At 43.7% G+C, this 20001-nt stretch overlaps 1 protein-coding gene and 2 non-coding genes across 11 annotated transcripts in view; 1 reads left to right on the top strand and 2 right to left on the bottom strand.

The window, feature by feature from the left end:
- Window positions 1-20001, bottom strand: part of FGGY (FGGY carbohydrate kinase domain containing) — a 475197-nt gene that overhangs the window by 181032 nt on the left and 274164 nt on the right. For all 9 annotated transcript variants that reach the window (XM_061121747.1, XM_061121749.1, XM_061121748.1 and 6 more), the window contains one exon: window positions 19524-19627. In XM_061121747.1, the coding sequence (XP_060977730.1) occupies window positions 19524-19627 (104 nt within the window). The remainder of the gene's footprint in view (window positions 1-19523; window positions 19628-20001) is intronic.
- Window positions 6469-6541, bottom strand: TRNAC-ACA (transfer RNA cysteine (anticodon ACA)). The gene has a single exon. It is a non-coding gene; the product is annotated as a tRNA-Cys (tRNA).
- Window positions 8259-8331, top strand: TRNAW-CCA (transfer RNA tryptophan (anticodon CCA)). The gene has a single exon. It is a non-coding gene; the product is annotated as a tRNA-Trp (tRNA).

Raw genomic sequence — 20001 nt, forward strand, 5'->3', positions numbered from 1 at the left:
TTTTTGCATCTAAAATTTTTATTAAAAATAATTTCAGACTTAGAGAAAAGTTGCAAAAATAGTACAAAGAATTCTGTATATCCTTCATTAGATTCAGAGTCTCTTAATATGTTGCACAGGCATTCTTTCTTTCCATCCATGTATCCATCCATTCCCCTCACACAAACACTCACTGTGTGTATGTGGAAAAAATTTTTCTGAACCAATGTAAGTTGCAGATATAATGCCTATTTACTCCTAAATACTTAGGCACATTTTATTTGTAAGAGAATATTCTTTTATATGGCCCTAATACAATTATAGTATCAGGAAATAAAAATGGACAAAATTCTATTATCTTATCTATAGGCCTTATTAAAATTTTACCAATTGTTACAAAACATTTTTTACAGTAAAAGGGGAAAAATATTCTCTAGTTTAGGACTCAATTCAGGATCATACACTGCCTTTAGATGTTAGTCTTCTTAACATCTGTGTTAATCGGAAAGGTTTCTCCTCTCTTGGGAAGCCTCGATTGCATCCACCCTGCAACCTTAGCACTTCCACTGCCAAAAGTACCATCAATTTCATCTTCTAACTGTCTTTCAAATGTATCAACTCCTCTCCATCTCCCCTGCCATACTCTGAGACAAGCTACTGTAATACCATCTCATCTGATCTCTAAGGCCCTTCTATCTAGTCTCCTAGCATCCACTGTGGTCTCTCTCCAATCTGTCCTCCAAATCGCAATTATGTTGATCCTTTGTAAATCTCCTTATGTTACCCACTGTGCTTAAAACCTTCGTTTCTCTTAAAAGACAAACATCTTTCACAAGGATTATAAACCTAGCATGTCCTGCCCCTTTTTGCTTCTCCAGGCTTAACTTGTGTACCAAGTTTGGCCTGTACCAAACCCAATCTGCTAGTTTCCCTCCTATCATCCTGCTGTACTCTTCCTGGACCACTTACCACTCATCCACTGCCATGTTCAACCCTCCCTGGTCCCTACTAGACTCTGCTTAGTTACCTAATCAAAGTATTTCATCTCAAACATCCCTGCCTTATAACAGCCAATCACCCAAACTTAATCAGTCACTTGGCTTTACACTCTCATGGTTTTTCCTCCACTTCACAGCACTTCATTGCTGTTGTTCATTTACTAAATCATGTCAGAGTCTTCGTGACCCCATGGACTGCAGCACGCCAGGCTTCCCTATCTTGCACTATCTCCCAGAGTTTGCTCAAACTCATGTCCATTGAGTTGGTGATGCCATCAAACCATCTCATCCTCTGTCACTCCTTCTCCTCACAGCATTTACACACCAGACACACAGAAGAGTGTATAAAACATATATGTATAATTCAAAGAATGATAATAAAGACTCATCCAACCTTCACCCGGAATGCTACTAGTCACAAGCCCCTCCTGGGAGGCATCTTATTTTTTTAACCTCAATAACCAACAGCCGTAGCCATGTAATTAACCAAGTGTTCTGTACATATGGCCAAAAAATTTCTTGCTTATCTTTCAAGGTTCATCATCCATACATACATTCCTAAAATGTGTTGTCTCTCTGATCTCTTTGAATTTTATTTGAATAAAATAATTCTGTATTTTCTTTCATGCCTTGTTTCTTTCACTTAAAATTGTTTGACACGTATAGGTAGCTATAATTCCTTCAATCTCAGTATGTATGCCACTGTAAGACTACAATACAATTTAGCATATTCATTCTATTATTAGGAGAAACTTGGGTTGATTCAAATTTGGAGTTATTACGAAAATAATGCTATGAACACTCTGTACTAATCCCTGGGTCCATATTGGTACAAGGGTACGATAGTTTCTCCAGGTTTTTACCTAGGAATGAAATTGGTAGAGTGCAAGGTATGTGCATATTCATATAATGCTTCACTGTTTTCCCAACTGATTACACCCATTTGTACTCCCAACAGCTGGATATGAAATCTGTCAGTCCTAAAGGAAATCAATCCTGAATATCATTGGAAGGACTGACGCTGAAGCTGAAGCTCTAGTATTTTGGCCATCTGATGTGAAGAGCTGGCTCACTGGAAAAGACCCTGATGCTAGAAAAGTTTAAGGGCAGGAGGAGAAGGGGACAACAGAGGACAAGATGGTTGGATGGCATCACCGACTCAATGGACTTGACTTTGATCAAACTCAGGGAGCTAGTGAAGGACAAGGAAACTGGCATGCTATGGGGTCGCAAACAGTTGGACACAATTGAGCAACTGAACAACAGCAGCAGGGTATGAATGTAAAGCACCTGTCAAGATCTGTAACTACATATTTCTGTGACTGTTTGCTTAGTATCCACCTTCCCCATTAGACTGTAAGGTCTGTGTCTACTCGTGCTTACCGTTTCACTCCAGTGCCTGGCACAGAGCAGGAGCTCAAGAACAACTGGCTGAGTAAAAGAAGGCACTCTGGATAAGAAAGTTTAAGTATTTTGGATGTGAACATAAGTCTATCTAACTTCACAACCCATGTCTTTTCTATCATTTACATTTTCCTTCTCTGAAAATGGTGATGACCATTTGTATCCTACTTACTAGTTTCCAATGCAATGCAAGTGAAAGTCGCCCAGTCATGTCCGACTCTTTGCGACTCCATGGACCATAGTCCGTGGATTTCTCTAGGCCAGAATAATGGAGTGGGTAGCCTTTCCCTTCTTCAAGGGATCTTCCCAACCCGGGATCAAACCCAGGTCTCCCACATTGCAGGTGGATTCTTTAACAGCTGAGCCACAAGGGAAGCCCAAGAATACTGGGGTGGGCAGCCTATCCCCTCTCCAGTGGATCTCTCTGATCCAGGAATTGAACCCGGGTCTCCTACATTGCAGGCAGATTCTTTACTGAGTTATCAGGGAAGCCCTGAAAGTGAAAGTTGCTCAGTCGTGTCTGACTCTTTGCTACCCCATGGACTCTACAGTCCATGGAATTCTCCAGGTCAGAATACTGGAGTGGGTAGCCTTTCCCTTCTCCAGGTGATCTTCCCACCCAGGGATCAAACCCAGGTCTCCCACATTGCAGGCAGATTCTTTACCAGTTGAGCCATAAGGGAAGTCCAATGCAACGGTAGCAATCAAATGTGATTACAGATGTCACTCCAATAAGCATGGAGTACCTATTAAGTGTCCACCAACGTTTCACTACCATGCACCTGGACTCAAAGGTCCGCAGATGGGGTATATGAAAGGTGACTGTCAATGGCAAATGGTTGATGAATGTATGTGGATTAAGATTACTTTGTATACAAATACAGGGGTTTCAGATATCACTACAGGGAAAACCAGGGACAGCAATTAATGCTTTCAAGTCCAAACTGCACCTGTGTCCCAAATTATTCACCAGCACAAACAAAAGAAGCTTGCTCCAAGCCCCATCAGAACAAACATTTGAAAATGCTTTTACCCAGATGGCATCACTTTTCATCTGTGCCTGGGCTCAAGGAAGGGCTGGGCAGAGAGCTGTATTACACACTGCACTTCAGCTTGGCACTGTGGGTTCAGAAAGTAAACTCTGACTTCCTATTTACACTGAAAGATCTTAGGCCCCTGCGGTTTCCTGTTGCATCCTGGCGTGTCTGTGCTTTGGTTTCTGAGTTGTCTGCACAGAGCAGCAAATGGGGTCCCTCACGGTTTCACTTCATCCTGCTTTTCATAAGAAAATAAGAATTCTACAGTCTCTAATTGTTAGCAGATTCTACGAGCTACTCTCTCCAAGTCCTGACTTCTCAATCTGTCTGGACCTAAGCCTACCAAGAGACATTTCCTTTGAAAGGATGGAGACTCATGGAACCTCCAAGTGTGACCCAAGCCAGCAGGGACAGACTGACCATTCAACTTAATTTACTACATTTTACACTATGTTTACATTTATTTACTTCACTCTTAACATTCACCAAGTATAAATTTAGAGTCACTTCTATGTACAAAATGCTCTGCTGGGCACTGAGGAAACCATGATGAGAAGGTGTAATTGCTACTCTGAAGGAGCTTAAAGCCATTTTTCTGAAAGTCCCTGATTAGAATCTCTGGGCCACCTGTTAAAATGACAGTATACTCCTTCCCAGCAAGACTCACTGACTCATTCCCTGTGGGAGTGGCACCTGAAGAATTGCATTTGTAAGGAGTCTTCAGGGACATTTTATGCACAGTAATTGAGAACCACGGGTTGGCAGCTCAGTGGAGAATTTACAGTCTTGGGGTTGGGGCGGGGGGACAGTGACAGAATCAGGGGCCTTTCCTATGATATATCAGACTTCTCCCAACTGCAGGATCCTTCAATTTGAGTAAATGAAGGTGAACCAACTAAGCATGGAGCAGAAATGGCTTTGGGTTTGCTCACATATGTATCTGAATCTCGGACCTAACCCTTACTATTAATAGCCAGGGGACTTCGGACAGATCACTCAGTTTCTTTGAACCTCATTTAAAAAAAGAAAACAACACCTGCTCTGTCTACCTCACTTAGTTATTCTGAGTATAGCATTCCACAAGGCATTTTACAGACTCTAAAGCACCAAGAATGAGTTAGTCATTTTATGATCACAAAAACTTTAATAAACAAGAAAATTAAGCCGACCCATAAGGTTTCTTTTAAGCAGTCAGAACTAGCCCATCTCTTAACCATCCTGAACTTTGCTCCCACTTTCTCCTAAACATTGTAACTGTGTATAACGTGCTTCCTTCCAAGTTCCAGCAGCTTTTTTCGGAAGCAGAACTCGAAAGTGGACCCAGTTCTGGGTAGGACAGTGGGATATACTCTTGGCACCATGTTAACATTTTTGAGGAATGACTATAAAAGACAGGAGACCAGTCAGACCTGGCTTCCTCTGCCTCATCGTAGCTCTGTAATCTCTCTGACCTCAATTCTACCATCTCTTAGATGGAGAAATATGCTCTATTGGGTCATTTTAGGTTACTGCTCTTTAAGGACATTTGACTTTTGTTTAATGTGAATGTATTAGTACTACCCTTTATTCTGACTTAAAACATGCCTACTACACCCTTTTATAAGTTCAGTTCAGTTCAGTTCAGTCACTCAGTCGTGTCTGACTCTGCAACCCCATGAATCGCAGCACGCCAGGCCTCCCTGTCCATCACCAACTCCTGGAGTCTACCCAAACCCATGTCCATCGAGTCGGTGATGCCATCCAGCCATCTCATCCTCTGTCGTCCCCTTCTCCTCCTGCCCCCGATCCTTCCCAGCATCACCCATATTTGTTATGAGGATTAGATATTCTATATACAGGCTGCCAGAGGATCTAGCACAAAGTAATTATGTAATAAATCCCAGCTATTGTTATTCCTAAATATAAACACGTTGCTTGTTCATCCCTAACATGTTGTCCCCAGAAAATCCCTCTTCTTTACATACGACACACAAATTTGAGTAGTCTTTTGTTGGGTGAATATATCCTTCTCTTTTTAAAATTTGAATTTTTATCCCTCAAATTGTGGTGGTGTTTACTATCTAACTTCACCAGGATTACAGATCATTTACTGTCTGTTAGCAAACCTCTTTGGGTGGACTTGATAACATGTGGTATGCTGAATTCCTCCTGTGTGCCCTAGGGACAGAGCATGAAGGAGGCTTCTCCTTGACTGCTCAATGAGCTCAGGCATGTAGGGAAGACAAGGAGTGATAAGTGCTGCTCTGGAGCTGGGCTTAGAGAGCTAGGAGGGCCCAGAGGAGGCACAACTCACCAAGCATGCTGGAGGAGGCGACAAGAGCCCCATGGAAGTAACACCTGACCTTTGGGGAACTTTGTGAAAGACACGCACGAAGGATACACAGTGACTAAAAACATAGGTTCTGGGGTCCCTGGGCTTTGGTTCAGCCTCTGTTCTGCCTCTTCCTCACACTGTGAGCTCCCCAAGCCTCAGTTTCCTCATCTGAACACTTGGGATCATAATACAATGAGAGTCATCCTAGAGTTTACTGGGAGTATCAAATAACATAGTAAATGTTCAATAAATGTGAAGTATAATAATGATGATGATTCTAGTGGCGATGAGACTCATCAGGTAGAAGAGAGTTGTGGCCATTCCAGCCAGAGGGGGGAAAAAAATATGCCTAGAGGCCAAATGAGAAAGTACAGGCTCTTTGCAAAAAGAAATCTATACTTCTTCAATCTAAACTATTCCAAATACAAACGCGTTTTTCATGTTTCATAGGATGGCAAAACGAAAAAATAGCTTACTATTTAGAACCTATTTAAGATCCCTGGTGTGAATATTCATAAGCCTTACTGTAGAAAAACAAATGTGATTGATTATGGGTGCTATCCTAGATCTTGCTAACATTGGTATGTAATATACTGTATGGAAGTGGAAGTGAAGTCAGTCAGTCGTGTCCGACTCTTTGTGACCCCACGGGCTGTAGCCCAACGGGCTCCTCCGTCCATGGGATTTTTCCAGGCAAGAGTACTGGAGTGGGTTGCCATTGCCTTCTCCAGAGGATCTTCCCAACCCAGGGATCGAACCCGGGTCTCCTGCATTGTAGGCAGACGCTTTACCATCTGAGCCACAGGGAAGTCCAATATACTGTATACATAGAGTAAAAACTTTAATTTTAGCCACATGGAATTCACAAAAGGATATGGGATGTACCTGTTATTAGAATACAGGATGAAAAGTCAGGAATAGCAGGGGATGAGGCCAGGGGTGGGCAGGGCTCAAGTCACACATGATCCGCTATGACCTGCTAGGATTCAGGAGACTCACTGAGAGATTTTAACTGGGAGAGTGAAGGCATCAGACTTGATATTCAGGACCATCTCCACTGTGAGTCTGTCAAAGTAGGTCCATGCAAACTAGGGCCTTGCATAACACAGAAGAATGAGTACATGTGTTAATATAACTGGCCATTCTCTCCATGGGCTCCCTCTTTTTCATGAATCACATCCCTAATTCCAGAGAACACCAGCCCTGACTTTCAAGATCATAGCTAGTCTTTGAATTAAGAGTTACATGGAAACCTGAGGAACGTTCAGTAGATTGTAACAGGTAGGCAGATGGCAGGTAGGTAAACCAGGGTGGCCCCGTGACTCGTCTACATCAAGCAGCTCCTGGATGGCTGACCAATTACTCACAAACACCCTCCACTTAAACATCCCCTCAACCAGCAGAATCAAGGCTGTCTCTGCCTGGCTCAACATAAGGCTGAAATCAATGACACAAGGCCCAAACACAAATCTGGCAATTGGATGATATGGCCACTTTTCAATCAGTTTTATGCTTTTGCTTATGGTCTGCTTCAAGGTATAATTCAGTGAAACAAATCAGTTCTCACATGGATGGATTCTTGTGACTGAATGTAGCAATGCTGCTGTAATAAGTGGGAAGGATCAGGTCATCAAGGAAAGAACCTGTTCTCTTCTTGAAGACCAGAGAACTGACATGCTGGATCTTTCTTCTTTTGCCATGTAGCCTGTCAACCCATCAAAGAAAAGGACACCAAACTGGTATGGCATGGTTTGTTCTTCAGAAAACCTGGATGGTTGCTACCCAGTACATTTCTGTTTGTCCTTCTATCAATCCAGTATTTACGAGAACCATACTACATGTCAGGTGCTATCCTAAGTGCAAGCAGAAATGGAAATTTACTTTTCTGTGTTATCTTTCTGTTACCTCTGTAAGTAATAAAGACCACATGCTGGTATCGTTCCATAGTATAACCTGAAATATGGGCACTAAATCTTTCTCTTTCTCAAACATCACTGAACTCAGGTTCTCTAGAGTTCTGAAAAACACATGACAGGGGTGAGTTTTATGCTATGTGAATTATCTTTCAGTAAAAAGTTAAAAAATAATACATCATAGCACTGCAGTAACTTTCACCTCCTTGAGATTTAAGACTTTCATTCTTTTTAAACTGAATATATCCCAAATCTATAAGAACATGGCCAAATTCTCCACTGGGTTTTCACACTGAACCTCTGGTTTTTTTTTTTTCCTACTGGCAGTAGGGCCACTGATGTTCATTAGGAAGGGACTTTCAACCTCAACCCTTGAGCACTGATTGCTCAAAAAATTTCTCATGTTTTTCTGGGACCTTTGTTCTCTTACATGTCATTTCTCCTGGTGTTCTCACACTGGTAAAATGGAAGAAGAGAAACTACACTAAACTTCTGATGGCTCTGAAGGTCAAACAATAGGAAAATTTAATTAAGGTGTAAAAAGAGGTCCTTGGAGCATGCATACACAAAGAGAGTGGGAGATGGGGATGAAAAATAAGGGGGAAGCGGGACTTCCCTGGTGGTCCAGTGGCTAAGACTTCATGCTCCCAATGCAGGGGGCCTGGGTTCAATCCCCAGTCAGGGAACTACAGCCCACAAGCTGTAGCTAAGAAATGGCACAGCCAAATAAATAAAATAAAGATGAAAAATATATATATTAAAAAAAAAAAACAGAAAACAATAAGGCAGAAGCAACAAGGCAGGAGTTCTGAAGCCCCAGAATGTATGTAGAAGTGGAGGAGTCACTGTGTATTGAGAACCACAGCAAAGCAGCTGACGCTTAGTGAGGGCTCTGCCCTGGCTCCTCAGACGCCTTTACATCCTCACGCATTCGCTGGAAGGGCACTAACACTGCCATCGTGGCTAGGTCACCCTCAGCAACCAGTGTCAGAGTCACCCTTACAGCAGATGAGTGGTAAACTGAAAAAGGGGGAATAAAAATCAATGTGGTTTTCATTTCATGCTCTTCCAAACAAATACAAAAACATCTCCGTGATTTGAGAAGTTAGTCACATGTCTTCAAATTGCCTAATTCGGTACTTAACCACAGAGCAGTGGGGAAACAGGGAAGATGATAAATAAAAAGTCTCATAGATACATGCCCAGGGGACAATGGTGACAAGTGATGCTGCTTATTCTTATTGTTATCGTTAGTGTGGGGGCCCCCTGAAGGGCAGTGATTTGAGAGACTGGGAAGGAGGGAAAATGAGACCATTGTGGTTGAACTGCACCCAGGCCTCACTGTGTAGTTATCACCAGACTTTGAAAAAGATCTGCCTTGTAATCACTTCACCCCCATTCCCACAAAACACCCATGTGCACAACCAACCATCCCATGGCCCCTGTCTCATTGTTCTGCAAAGAGTTAACAATGTGAGCTCTGGAATCAAACTACCTGGGTTAGAAACTTCTCCAGGACTTACTAGCTATGGACTTGGATAAGTACTCTACCTCTCTGAGACCCAGGTTCAGTCCCTATAAAATGGGAGGATAACATTGGTAACTGCATAAGGTTATCATGAGAGTTAGATACAATAATAGATGCACATTTTTTATCCCATGATAAGCATGCAGTAAATATTAGCTGCTATTGTTACTGCTGCTAATTTCGATTCTTCCCTCTGCTTCAACCATTCTTCCAGGCGAGCTGCCGTCTTTTGTGGAAAACTGGGCTCACGCCAGCTGACACGCTCTCATTTGTTCTGACCTCATGAAAGGTCTTGTGTTACCTGGCTTTGCTGTGTTCCTGGTGGGCCTCCAGAAACATGGGACCAGACGGCCCTGCCCAGCTTTTATGGGAGCGGAATGGCTGGATCACACAGTAGATGTGAGAGTCTCTTATAGGAAACTGCTCAACTATTTTCCGAAGTGGTTGTGCCATTTCACGTACCCAGCAGGAGCCTGTGAAGGTTTCTGTTCCACATGCTCATCAAACTTCAGTCCTTCTGACAAACATGTCGTGGGTCTCACTGTGGTTTGAATTTGCATTTCCCTTGTAAGGAACCATGTATGGCACCCTCTGTCCCTCAGTTTGGGCCTGGGTAGAGCACCACACTGCTATAATCATCACCCAAAGGGCACAGCTCCAACGACGTGGCCTGGCCTGAGGGGGGTTTCTCTGGTTAGCGCTCAGGACTCTAGGACTCCTGAGCCCTCGTTTCCCAACAGAACAGAGATCAGGCTGCAGATCCACTCTTGGCCAAAGTGCATCCTGAAGAGCTGCTGAGAAGGGACCCTGTTCTCTTCCAGGGACCCATAATGGATGGGAATGGAGAGCTCTGGAGACTGTGAGGTGGAGGAAGAAAGAGCAGGTGCGGCTGGCTTGTGCCTCGCAGGCCCTGCTGAAGTAAAGCTGTTTAGTGAGGCTCTCACTTCCTAGAGAGGCCAGGTGAACTCCCAGGTATGACCGGCAAGGTGAAGGATGGGGTGGGGAGACAGACTGACAGCGCCCTGGACGTGGGGGGGCTTCTACCAGTTGGTCAGCACCCCCAACCCCCTTTCAGCAGAAACAGATGATGAAAGATGGCCCTACTGCAGTGGGAAGGTGTGAAAAGAGACTTAGGAAAATTCAAGCACTTTCACGCTTGTCAGTAAGGGAAGTGGTGGTGGCGGGGGCGGGGAGCAATCCAGCCATGTAGTCACTAAGCATCTGTGAATATTATACCCCAGCTCTAAACTGGACAGGATGGGATGAGAGGGGCAACAGAGACATGGACCCACTAGTGTGGACCTGATAAGCAAGTCAGCTTCCTCTGAGATATGAGCTGGTACTATTAAAGAAAGTCTTGTCCAACTCTTTGTGACCCCATGGACTGTAGCCCACGAAGCTCCTCTGTCCATGGAATTCTCCAGGCAAGAATACTGGAGTGGGTTGCCATTCCCTTCCCCGGGGGATCTTCCTGACCCAGGGATTGAACATGTCTTCTGCACTGCAGGCAGATTCTTTCTTGTCTGAGCCACCAGGGAAGCTGCACCATCAAAACACAAATAAGCACACCTGGTAATCATGAGTGGGGAGGGAGAATGGGAGGGGGAGAAAGGGAGTTTGGGATCGACATGTATACACTGTTATATTTAAAATGGATAACCAACAAGGACCTACTGTGTAGTAAATGAAACTCTGCTCAATGTTGTAAGACAGCCTGAATGGGAGGGGAGTCTGGGGGAGAATGGATACATGTATGTGTGTGGCTGAGTTGCTCTGCCATATACCTGAAATTATCACAATGCTGTTAATCAACTATATTCTAATACAAGATAAAAAGTTTAAAAAAATACAAATAACCATACCTATCAGTCTGTGCTATGGACCAAAAGAACAGAACAGTAAGATATGTCAGACTACCTAGAGAATTTACTTGGGTTAGAAGGAAAGAAGTGACGACTAGTATTTATTGAGCACCTACCAAGTACTATTCTTTAAATTAAGGCTAAAACATTTTTAGAGATATTGTGCCTGGAATATAGAAAGCACCATATAAGTTCCTGTAGGCAGTATTACTATTGTTCTTATTTTCTGGTATTCTTTATTTTTTTTAAAGATTTATTGAACTATAATTGGTATTAAGTTGCACATATTTAAAATATCTGGTTTGATAAATTTTGACATAGCAGACAACCACCAATGAAGATATTATTATAATCAAGGTAAGTATATCCATCACCCCCAAAAGTTTCCTTGTGCCCATCTATAATCTTACCCTCCTGGTCCTCATTCTGCCCACTGCCCCACTGTAGGCAATCACTGATCTGCTTTCTGTCATTATATATTAGACATATATATATAAAATGCATTTCCTAATAATTTTTAATAAATGGAATTACATATAGTTTATACTCTTTCTGTTTGGCTTCTCTCACTTAGCACAATTAATTAATTTTGAGATGAATCCATGTTGCATCTTATATTAATAGCTCATGCCCTTTTATTGCTTAGCAGTATTCCATTCTAACAATGGACCAATAGTTTTTTTATTCACTGTTGATAGACGTGTGGGTTGTTTCCAGTTTGGGGCTATTACAAATGAAACTACTATGAACATTCCTGCATGAGTTTCTGTATAGACATAATGCTTTTATGAGTGGAACAGTAGAATCACACAGTAGGTGTACGCTGCCTTTGTAAGAAAGTGCTAAACTATTTTTCAAAGTGGCTGCACCATTTCACATTCCTCTCAGCAGTAAGTTCTGGTTTCCTGTATCTTCATCACAGTGTCAGCCATCCTAACAAGCATGTAGTGGATCTCACGGTGGTTTGAATGGGCATTTCCCTGGTGACTAATGACATTGAGCATCTTCCCAGGTATTTATCATTCAAATCTTTTCTTTGATTAGATGTCTGCAACAACACTGGCCCATATTTCAATCAAGTCTGCTCTCCCTCTCCCCTGGGGAATTGAGAGAAGCTATGGACCCGAAAGGGAAGAGCAAGGACTCTGGGCTCAGTCCCCTAGAGGGGGGTCAGTCCCCACTTCCTGTACAAGGTGTGACCCACTTAACTGCTTTTTACCTCCATATCCTCACTTGTGAAATGGGGAGAGTAGTGGTGCCCAGCTCATAGGACTGTTGAGCTGATGACAAGACATAAAGGATTTAGCACGGTGCCTGGTACACTGTAGGTGCTCAAGAGATGGCAGCAGCAAATGCTATTACCTGTTTTCTGCTAATGGCTGAGAATGGACCAGGGATGCTGAATTTTATCCATTCAGTGCAGTGTAGAACTGTCCTGCCTCAAATGCCAGGAGAAGCACTACGCTGAATTTTCTGATTGCATGAGCTGTCTTACTGCTCATAGAACCATGCCAAACCCCTCCCTGCCAATCAATGCCTAGCATACAGTCTGTTTTCCAAACATGTCGTTGAGGGGACCAGGGTGAGCCTTGGTATGGAGAGACCAACTCCTGAGAACACTGGTCCGAAAGGCTGACAACTCAGGTCCTAGTGAATCACGCACAGGAACCTGGCTCCTTCCCTGGGAGTTGTGACCGTGGACCTATCTGTGCCTATGGACTCCCTTCCCTCTCCACCTCTCTACCGACCTCTGCAGATGCCACCTGCTAAAGAGACTAAGGCAGAGAAACCTGCCCACTGTTTCTTAGCTGTGACATTCTCCTTTCCTACAGCGCTATCCCAGGGGGTCTGCAATACCTACAAACCATCCAGGAGCAGAGGAACTCAGTGGTGGGTGCCGTAGACACGAAAGACAAAGATAAAGAGTAGGAGGATGAGACTAGGGGGGTATCTGGTGCCTGAAACTGAGTAGGAACAGCATCCCCATAGAGTGGGGAAACTACAGTCCTGTAAGTACCACATGCTACAGGAAAGCTTCCCTGTCTACTGAAGACTTTACTGGTCCCATTCTCCACGTGAAAACGAAAGTGTTGGTCACTCAGTGGTGTTCACGTCTTTGCAACCCCATGGACCATTGTCTGCCAGGTTCCTCTGTCCCTGGGATTTCCTAGGCAAGAATACTGGAGTGGGTAGCCATTTCCTTCTCCTGGAGATCTTACCGACCCAGGGATTGAACCCCAGCCTCCTGCATTGCAGGCAGATTCTTTACTGTCTGAGCCATCGGGGAAGCCTCCGCTTCTCCATATTCCAGTCTTAAATTTACCATCGGAATTACCACTCAGAGCTGTGGTCATCTTCTCCTTGTCTGTCTTTGTCCATAAAGGCAGGCATGACATTTTATCTTATTTATTTTAATACCCTTAGTACTTAGCCAGGCAAATACAAGAAAATATTTTGGTAATGAGTGAATGATTTAATAAATATTTTCTAATGAACTTTTAATTTTAGAACAGCTTAGATTACAGAAGAGTTGGGAAGATAGTACAGGGTTCCATAGATCTGACACCTAGTTTTGTCTATCATTAATATCTTATATTAAGCTAATATGTCACAATTAAAAAATGATGGTGAAATATTATCATTAACTAAAGACTTTACTTGATTCAGATTTCCTTAGTGTTTATCTAACATCTTCTTCTGTTTTAGTATCCCATCCAGGATGCCGCACTACATTCAGTTGTTACATCTCTTTAGACTCCTCTTGACTGTGATAATTTCTCAGACTTTCCTTGTTTTTTTATGACCTGGATGGTGTTGGTCAGGTATTTTGTAGCATGTCTCTCAAATGGAATTTGTCTGATGTTTTTCTTATGATTAGTTAGACTGTGGTTAGGGGTTTGGGGGAGGAAGATAACAGAGATAAAGTGCCATTCTCATCACATCATGGCAATAGTACATACTATCAACATTACTTATCACTGTTGGTGCTGACCTTGATCACCTGGCTAAAGTCAGCGGGTCAGATTTCTCCACTGTAAAATTACTCTTTCCCCCCGCTTTTTGTACTGTCCAAGGAAGTCACCATGTGCAGCTCATGCTTTAAGAGTAGGAAGTTATGCTCCACCTCCTTGGGGTGGGAGTATATCTATATAAATTATTTGGAATTCTCCTGCCTGAGAGATTTGTCTCTTCTATTTACTTATTTATATCAGTATGGGCTCGTACTCATAATATTTATGTGGCACTTTGGGTTATAGTCCAATACACTTTATTTTTATCTCCAGGCAAGAATACTAGAGTGGGTTGCCATTCCCTTCTCCAGGGGATCTTCCTGATATAGGGATCTAACCAATTGAACCATGGTTTCCTGCATTGCAGGCAGATTCTTTACCATCTCAGCCACCAAGGAGGCCCCCTCAAATTGTTACAATATTTGCTTTTTTAAACATTTCTTTATTTTCTGGTGCTACTACAAGATACTCTAGGATCATCTTGTCTATTTCCTGCCTCAGTCCTCAGTTCAGTTCAGTTCAGTCGCTTAGTCCTGTCTGACTCTTTGCAACCCCATGGACGGCAGCAAGCCAGGCCTCCCTGTCCATCACCGACTTCCAGAATTTACTCAAATTCATGTCCATTGAGTTGGTGATGTCATCCAACCATCTCATCTTCTGTTGTCCCCTTCTCCTCCTGCCCTCAATCTTTCCCAGAATCAGGGTCTTTTCAAATGAGTCAGTTCTTCGCATCGGGTGGCCAAAGTATTGGAGTTTCGGCTTCAACATCAGTCCTTCCAATGAACACTCAGGACTGATCTCCTTTAGAATGGACTGGTTGGATCTCCTTGCAGTCCAAGGGACTCTCAAAAGTCTTCTCCAACACCCAGTTCAAAAGCATCAATTCTTTTGTGCTCAGCTTTCTTTATAGTCCAACTCTCACATCCATACATGACTACTGGAAAAACCATAGCCTTGACTAGATGGACCTTTGCTGGCAAAGTAATGTCTCTGCTTTTTGATATGCTGTCTAGGTTGGTCATAACTTTCCTTCTAAGGAGTAAGTGTCTTTTACCTTCATGGTTGCAGTCACCATCTGCAGTGATTTTGGAGCCCCCCAAAATAAAGTCACTGTTTCCACTGTTTCCCCATCTATTTGCCATGAAGTGATGGGACCGGATGCCATGATCTTAGTTTTCTGAATGTTGAGCTTTACACCAACTTTTTCACTCTCCTCTTTCACTTTCATCAAGAAGCTCTTTAGTTCTTCTTCACTTTATGCCATAAGGGTGGTGTCATCTGCGTATCTGAGGTCCTAGAATCAACCATGTCTCCAAGAAGCCCTGATACTTTTTATTGGAGAATGGTATTAGAAATGAAGATACAGGCACCAGGAGTGCTTGTAGCAACTAGCTGCTAGGGTGTCCTTGTTTCAAGGCCCCCTCCACTATCACAGCCAGAAAATACATGTAGGTTTACTAAACTGAATACCTACATATGTCTATATATATATATATGTGTATATATATATATATATATATATATATATATATATATGAGATCTACAATAAACTCAACATGAGTTTATCTAGATGTTTTTAATTTGAATCCATTGTCACATGGATCATTCTAGCATTGCTGTTGTTGCCATTCAGTCGCTAAGTTGTGTCTTACTCTGCAACCCTAAGAACTGCAGCATGCCAGGCTTCCATGTCCTTAACTAACTCCAGGAGTTTGTTCAAACCCATGTCCATTGAGTCAGTGATGCCATCCAACCATCTCATCCTCTGTTACCCCCTTCTCCTCCTGCCTTCAATCTTTCCCAGAATCAGGATATTTTGCAATGAGTTGGCTCTCAAATCACTTTTAATAATAGTGCCATATTTGGTATATGGTGCTAGGAACAGTGCCAAACTGCTTATAAAGATTACCTCACTTAATCCTCAAAACAATGTTATATAAATACTATTGCCCACATATAACAGACGAAGTCACAGAGGTACTAAAAGATGAAGTATCTTACCGAAGTGAGTGGTAAAGTCAGTGTAAGAGCCTGCCTTTGAAATTACACCCACTATGTGATAGCTAATCACCAGGTCTACATTCACCTAAAATGAGAAAACTTCAGTTCTGAGTGATTTAAGATGCAGATGTAATTCCTAGCTCTCACCAACCATTGTTCTGCTCAAACCTTACCTCTTCAATGCTTCCCCACCCCCCGCCCCAGGGTCCTCTCCCCATCTGTCATGCTGACTGAAGACAAGTTGCCAAAGTTACGACCTGACTTGACAGCTCGAGAAAAGGGGTGCTGGAGCGATGGCAGGGATCAGCTCCATCTGACCCCATGACTTTTCAACCTCTGGCTCACCCCTGCTGCGTATGATCTTGGGTTTTGGTGACTTGGTAGTAATTAACTCTGAACAAGCAGCTCTGCTTTCATGCAGTTAAAAAAAGAACAGTATTCTTTTTCCTTGTTAATTAAATCATCTACAAGGAAGATAAATGTGCAGCCCACACTTGTATCTTCTAAAATATCAAAGGCCTGATTAGTAAGGCTCATGTTCAACCTCGGGCTTTTCCTCTAGATTCCTGGAAGTAACAGGGACGTGAAGAAAGGCAGCTCTAAAGGACTTGTTACTTGGACATTCCTTCATTCACTCACTCTGGGTGAGCTAGAAAGAGGCAACCTGGATCAAACGCAGAATATTCCTGGGAGTTTTGCCCCAATCAAAATTAGAATTAGAAACATCAGCGGTGAGCAGACAGGAAGAAAGAGAATCCTTCAGACCAAGTTGGAGACCACTTTTTGAAAAGCCCACAGACCCCTCTAGTCCCTGTGTTCTGTTTGCAGAATTTTTCCTGACAGTTGGTGGTTTTATTTGCCAGAACCACAACAAAGAGGGTCCTTGAGCTTCCTGGAGAGTGTTTCCTCAGACCTGCACCTCTCCAAGACCTCACAAAGGTGTCATTGTTGCTGGCTCGCTGGGCGCCCAGCACCTGAGCCAGATCAAAGGCATTTTCCGATGCCAGCATGACCACAGTCTCACCCTCACCACATAACATTAAAGCTGATGATTAATCCCCTTGGCCCAGGAGGTCCCTTCCCACTCCCAAGTACAAAGCGGGGTGGGGGTGGGGACTTTATTTCCAGCACAACATGACCATAATAAACCAGCATTTTATGGCCCTCATTCATTGCAACCAACTGCAGCTGCCCATCAAACTTGTTAAAGTCCAAACAGTTGCTTCATGTGAGCCTTTTATATCACTAGGGAAGTGTAATAAGAATCCCCACCATTTCTGAGTGTCTATTATGCATGGGTGATGTATGTACATAACTCATGCTATCCAGCAGCCCTTTAAGATAGGCATCCTCACCCCCAGTGTGATGATCAAGAATCTGAGGCTCAGAGAACTTCAGTAGCTCACCTCAGGTCATAGGGTCAAAAACGTGCATGAGCAGATGTCCAAACCTACACCTGTCTGACTCTGAAGCCCAAGCTCGCTCCACTCCAGTATAATTGTACACAGCACAGGAAGGCACTCAGAGGGATGTTCTTGGGACTCAGACAGAGCTGGACCTGCGCTCTCAGCTCCAGCTTAACAGTTTTGTGACCTTGGGAAAATGTCTGTTCTTTCTTAGGCTTTAGTTGCTTAATTTGTAAAATAGAGCCAGCAGCGTTTTCATGAAATTAAGACATGGGGATGTCACAGACTCATGTTTGAATGGATTTGCTGTTGCTCACAAATCCAAACCGAGTGGGGTATAAGTATCTGATACTTAGACTTTACAGGAGAAACCAAGTTAGACGGGTCCCTGTGAAAATGGGAGGTGATTTAAACAGGCTTAAAACAGTGTTCAGTGAAGACAAGCTAGCGAGTGTAGACTCAGAGAGCGGGAGATGAGGGCTGAGTGTCCTGGTGGGCACCTCCTGCCCTCCTGCTCATGGTGGCCTTAGGCCTCCGTATATTTGTCCCTTCAGCGACAGTCAAGCCTTACAATAGGGCTGCTGAGGGGAAGACAGAGGCCAGGACTGTTCAAGAAGTTCCATTTAAAAGTGTGTCCACAGAAACAAGCAGAAGGAAATTTTTTTTGAGGAGGTTTAAGAAGTCCAGTGTAGTGTCCCCTTAGGAAGCTGTCTCTAAGCCTGGACCCTTCCCAGGAAGGCACTGTATTCTTTCTGCCCAGCACACCTGTGCTAGTGATGGGGAGCTAGCCCTGGCAAAGTGCTTACTTTCTCTGACGCACACCTTGATTCATCCTCACCGCACTATGAGACATATACTACAACTCTCACATCTCACAGATGAGGAATCTGGGGTCCAGAGAGGTTAAGTGCCTTGTCTAAGGGCCCATTGTTAGGAAGTGGAGGAACTGGGATTGGAAACCAGTCAGGGGGCCCCATCATCTTTATGAAAAGTGTGAGAACCCCTGACACCATGTCTGGTGCATGCTAGATGCTCAGCATCTCAAGTTCAACCTGAATCTACACTGAGGGGCCTTGTACCATAGTGCCTGTTATCCATTCTATCTCGCCAATGGGAGGACTCGTATCATGCCTATGTCCCCAGGGTTTAGCACAAGAGCAGAGGATCAATGAATAAGTAAATGTATCGACATTTGCTCAACCAAAATATTCCATGGTATAAGAGGATCACTGGTCCCAACAGTAACTAAACACAGTTTCTCAGGGCCCATGAGTCCCTCCTCTGTGGTAGGGTTTCTGCCCTGGACTGTATCCCAGATCCCCCTCTAACCCGCACTCCTGTCCCCAGGCCTTCCTCCTCCTCCCCCACTCTCCCCTCGATTTTACTCTTCTGGGAAAAATCCAAGGATCGTCCATCTAACTTTAACAGAGTAATGACTTTTAAATAAAAATATGGTAGAAATGGGTACTTATCGAAATGGAATGCTTTCAGACTCAGGCATTTAAAGAAGATATAAATTTTAGGGGAGGCACTAAATTTTAACTGTAATCTTGGAGAAAGCCTTTCTACTAATTCATGGAGAAAAATTAACAGAGTGAAAATTGCTTATCAGTGTGCTTTTGAAGTCATGATATGCAGCCTAATTCTATACATCATCAGACCGCTCCCAGGGAGATGGATTTATATTGACTGAGGGAGAGCCTGGCCGCCAAGGAAAACAGACACCTCTGTGCAGGGAGGACTTGGCTACCCATTAGGGACAGATTGTCTGGGAGGGAGGCATTGCCATCTCTGGATCCAATTTCACTCCTCGCTCCTCAGCTCTCTGGCCAGGGTGATGTGAAAGGTGGGTTCACGCCTTTATACACTTTTAAAAAAGTGTAAAAAGATCTGGCAAATCAAAGCAAGGCTATTGGAAGGAGGGCTGTGCTTTCCACTCGACATGGCACAGGGGACAGAAAGGGAAGCTGCTGAGGGGTCCCAGGGGCCAGAAGCTCAGATGTCCTGCCTGGCTGGCCTGTCCACCCCAGAGTGTGGCCGCCCCGCCCTCACCCGCTCGGCAGACTCACGCCCATGTGACAAGAAGATGTTCCACAGATGACAGCCAGCCGTGACGTCACCGGCTGTCCCTCACAGGCGAGGCCGTGCCCCTTCACATCTGCTCCAATCACTCCTGTGAGAAAACACAACGGAATCCTCTTAAAAAAGAAAGAAAGAAAGCTAGAACATACCCAAGACACTCTTTTATTTATTTATTTTTTAACACCAAACAACGCTGAGAAGGCATTCCATGTGTAGGCCAGTCTCGACTAGAAACACAAAAAAGCATACCAGCCTGCCAAGGGGAACTAAGAGCCCTCTTCTATTTTTGCTTTTCTCTCTGGTCAGTGTATGGCTTCCAGGTGGCGCTAGTGGTCAAGAACCTGCCAGTCAAAGCAGGAGATGTAAGAGAACTGGGTTGGGTTTGATCTCTGGGTTGGGAAGATCCCCGGGAGGAGGGCATGGCAAACCACTCCAGGATTCTTGTCTGAAGAATCCCATGGATAA

Source organism: Dama dama, chromosome 20 (assembly GCF_033118175.1).
Source record: "Dama dama isolate Ldn47 chromosome 20, ASM3311817v1, whole genome shotgun sequence".
In the NCBI taxonomy this organism is placed as follows: domain Eukaryota; kingdom Metazoa; phylum Chordata; class Mammalia; order Artiodactyla; family Cervidae; genus Dama; species Dama dama.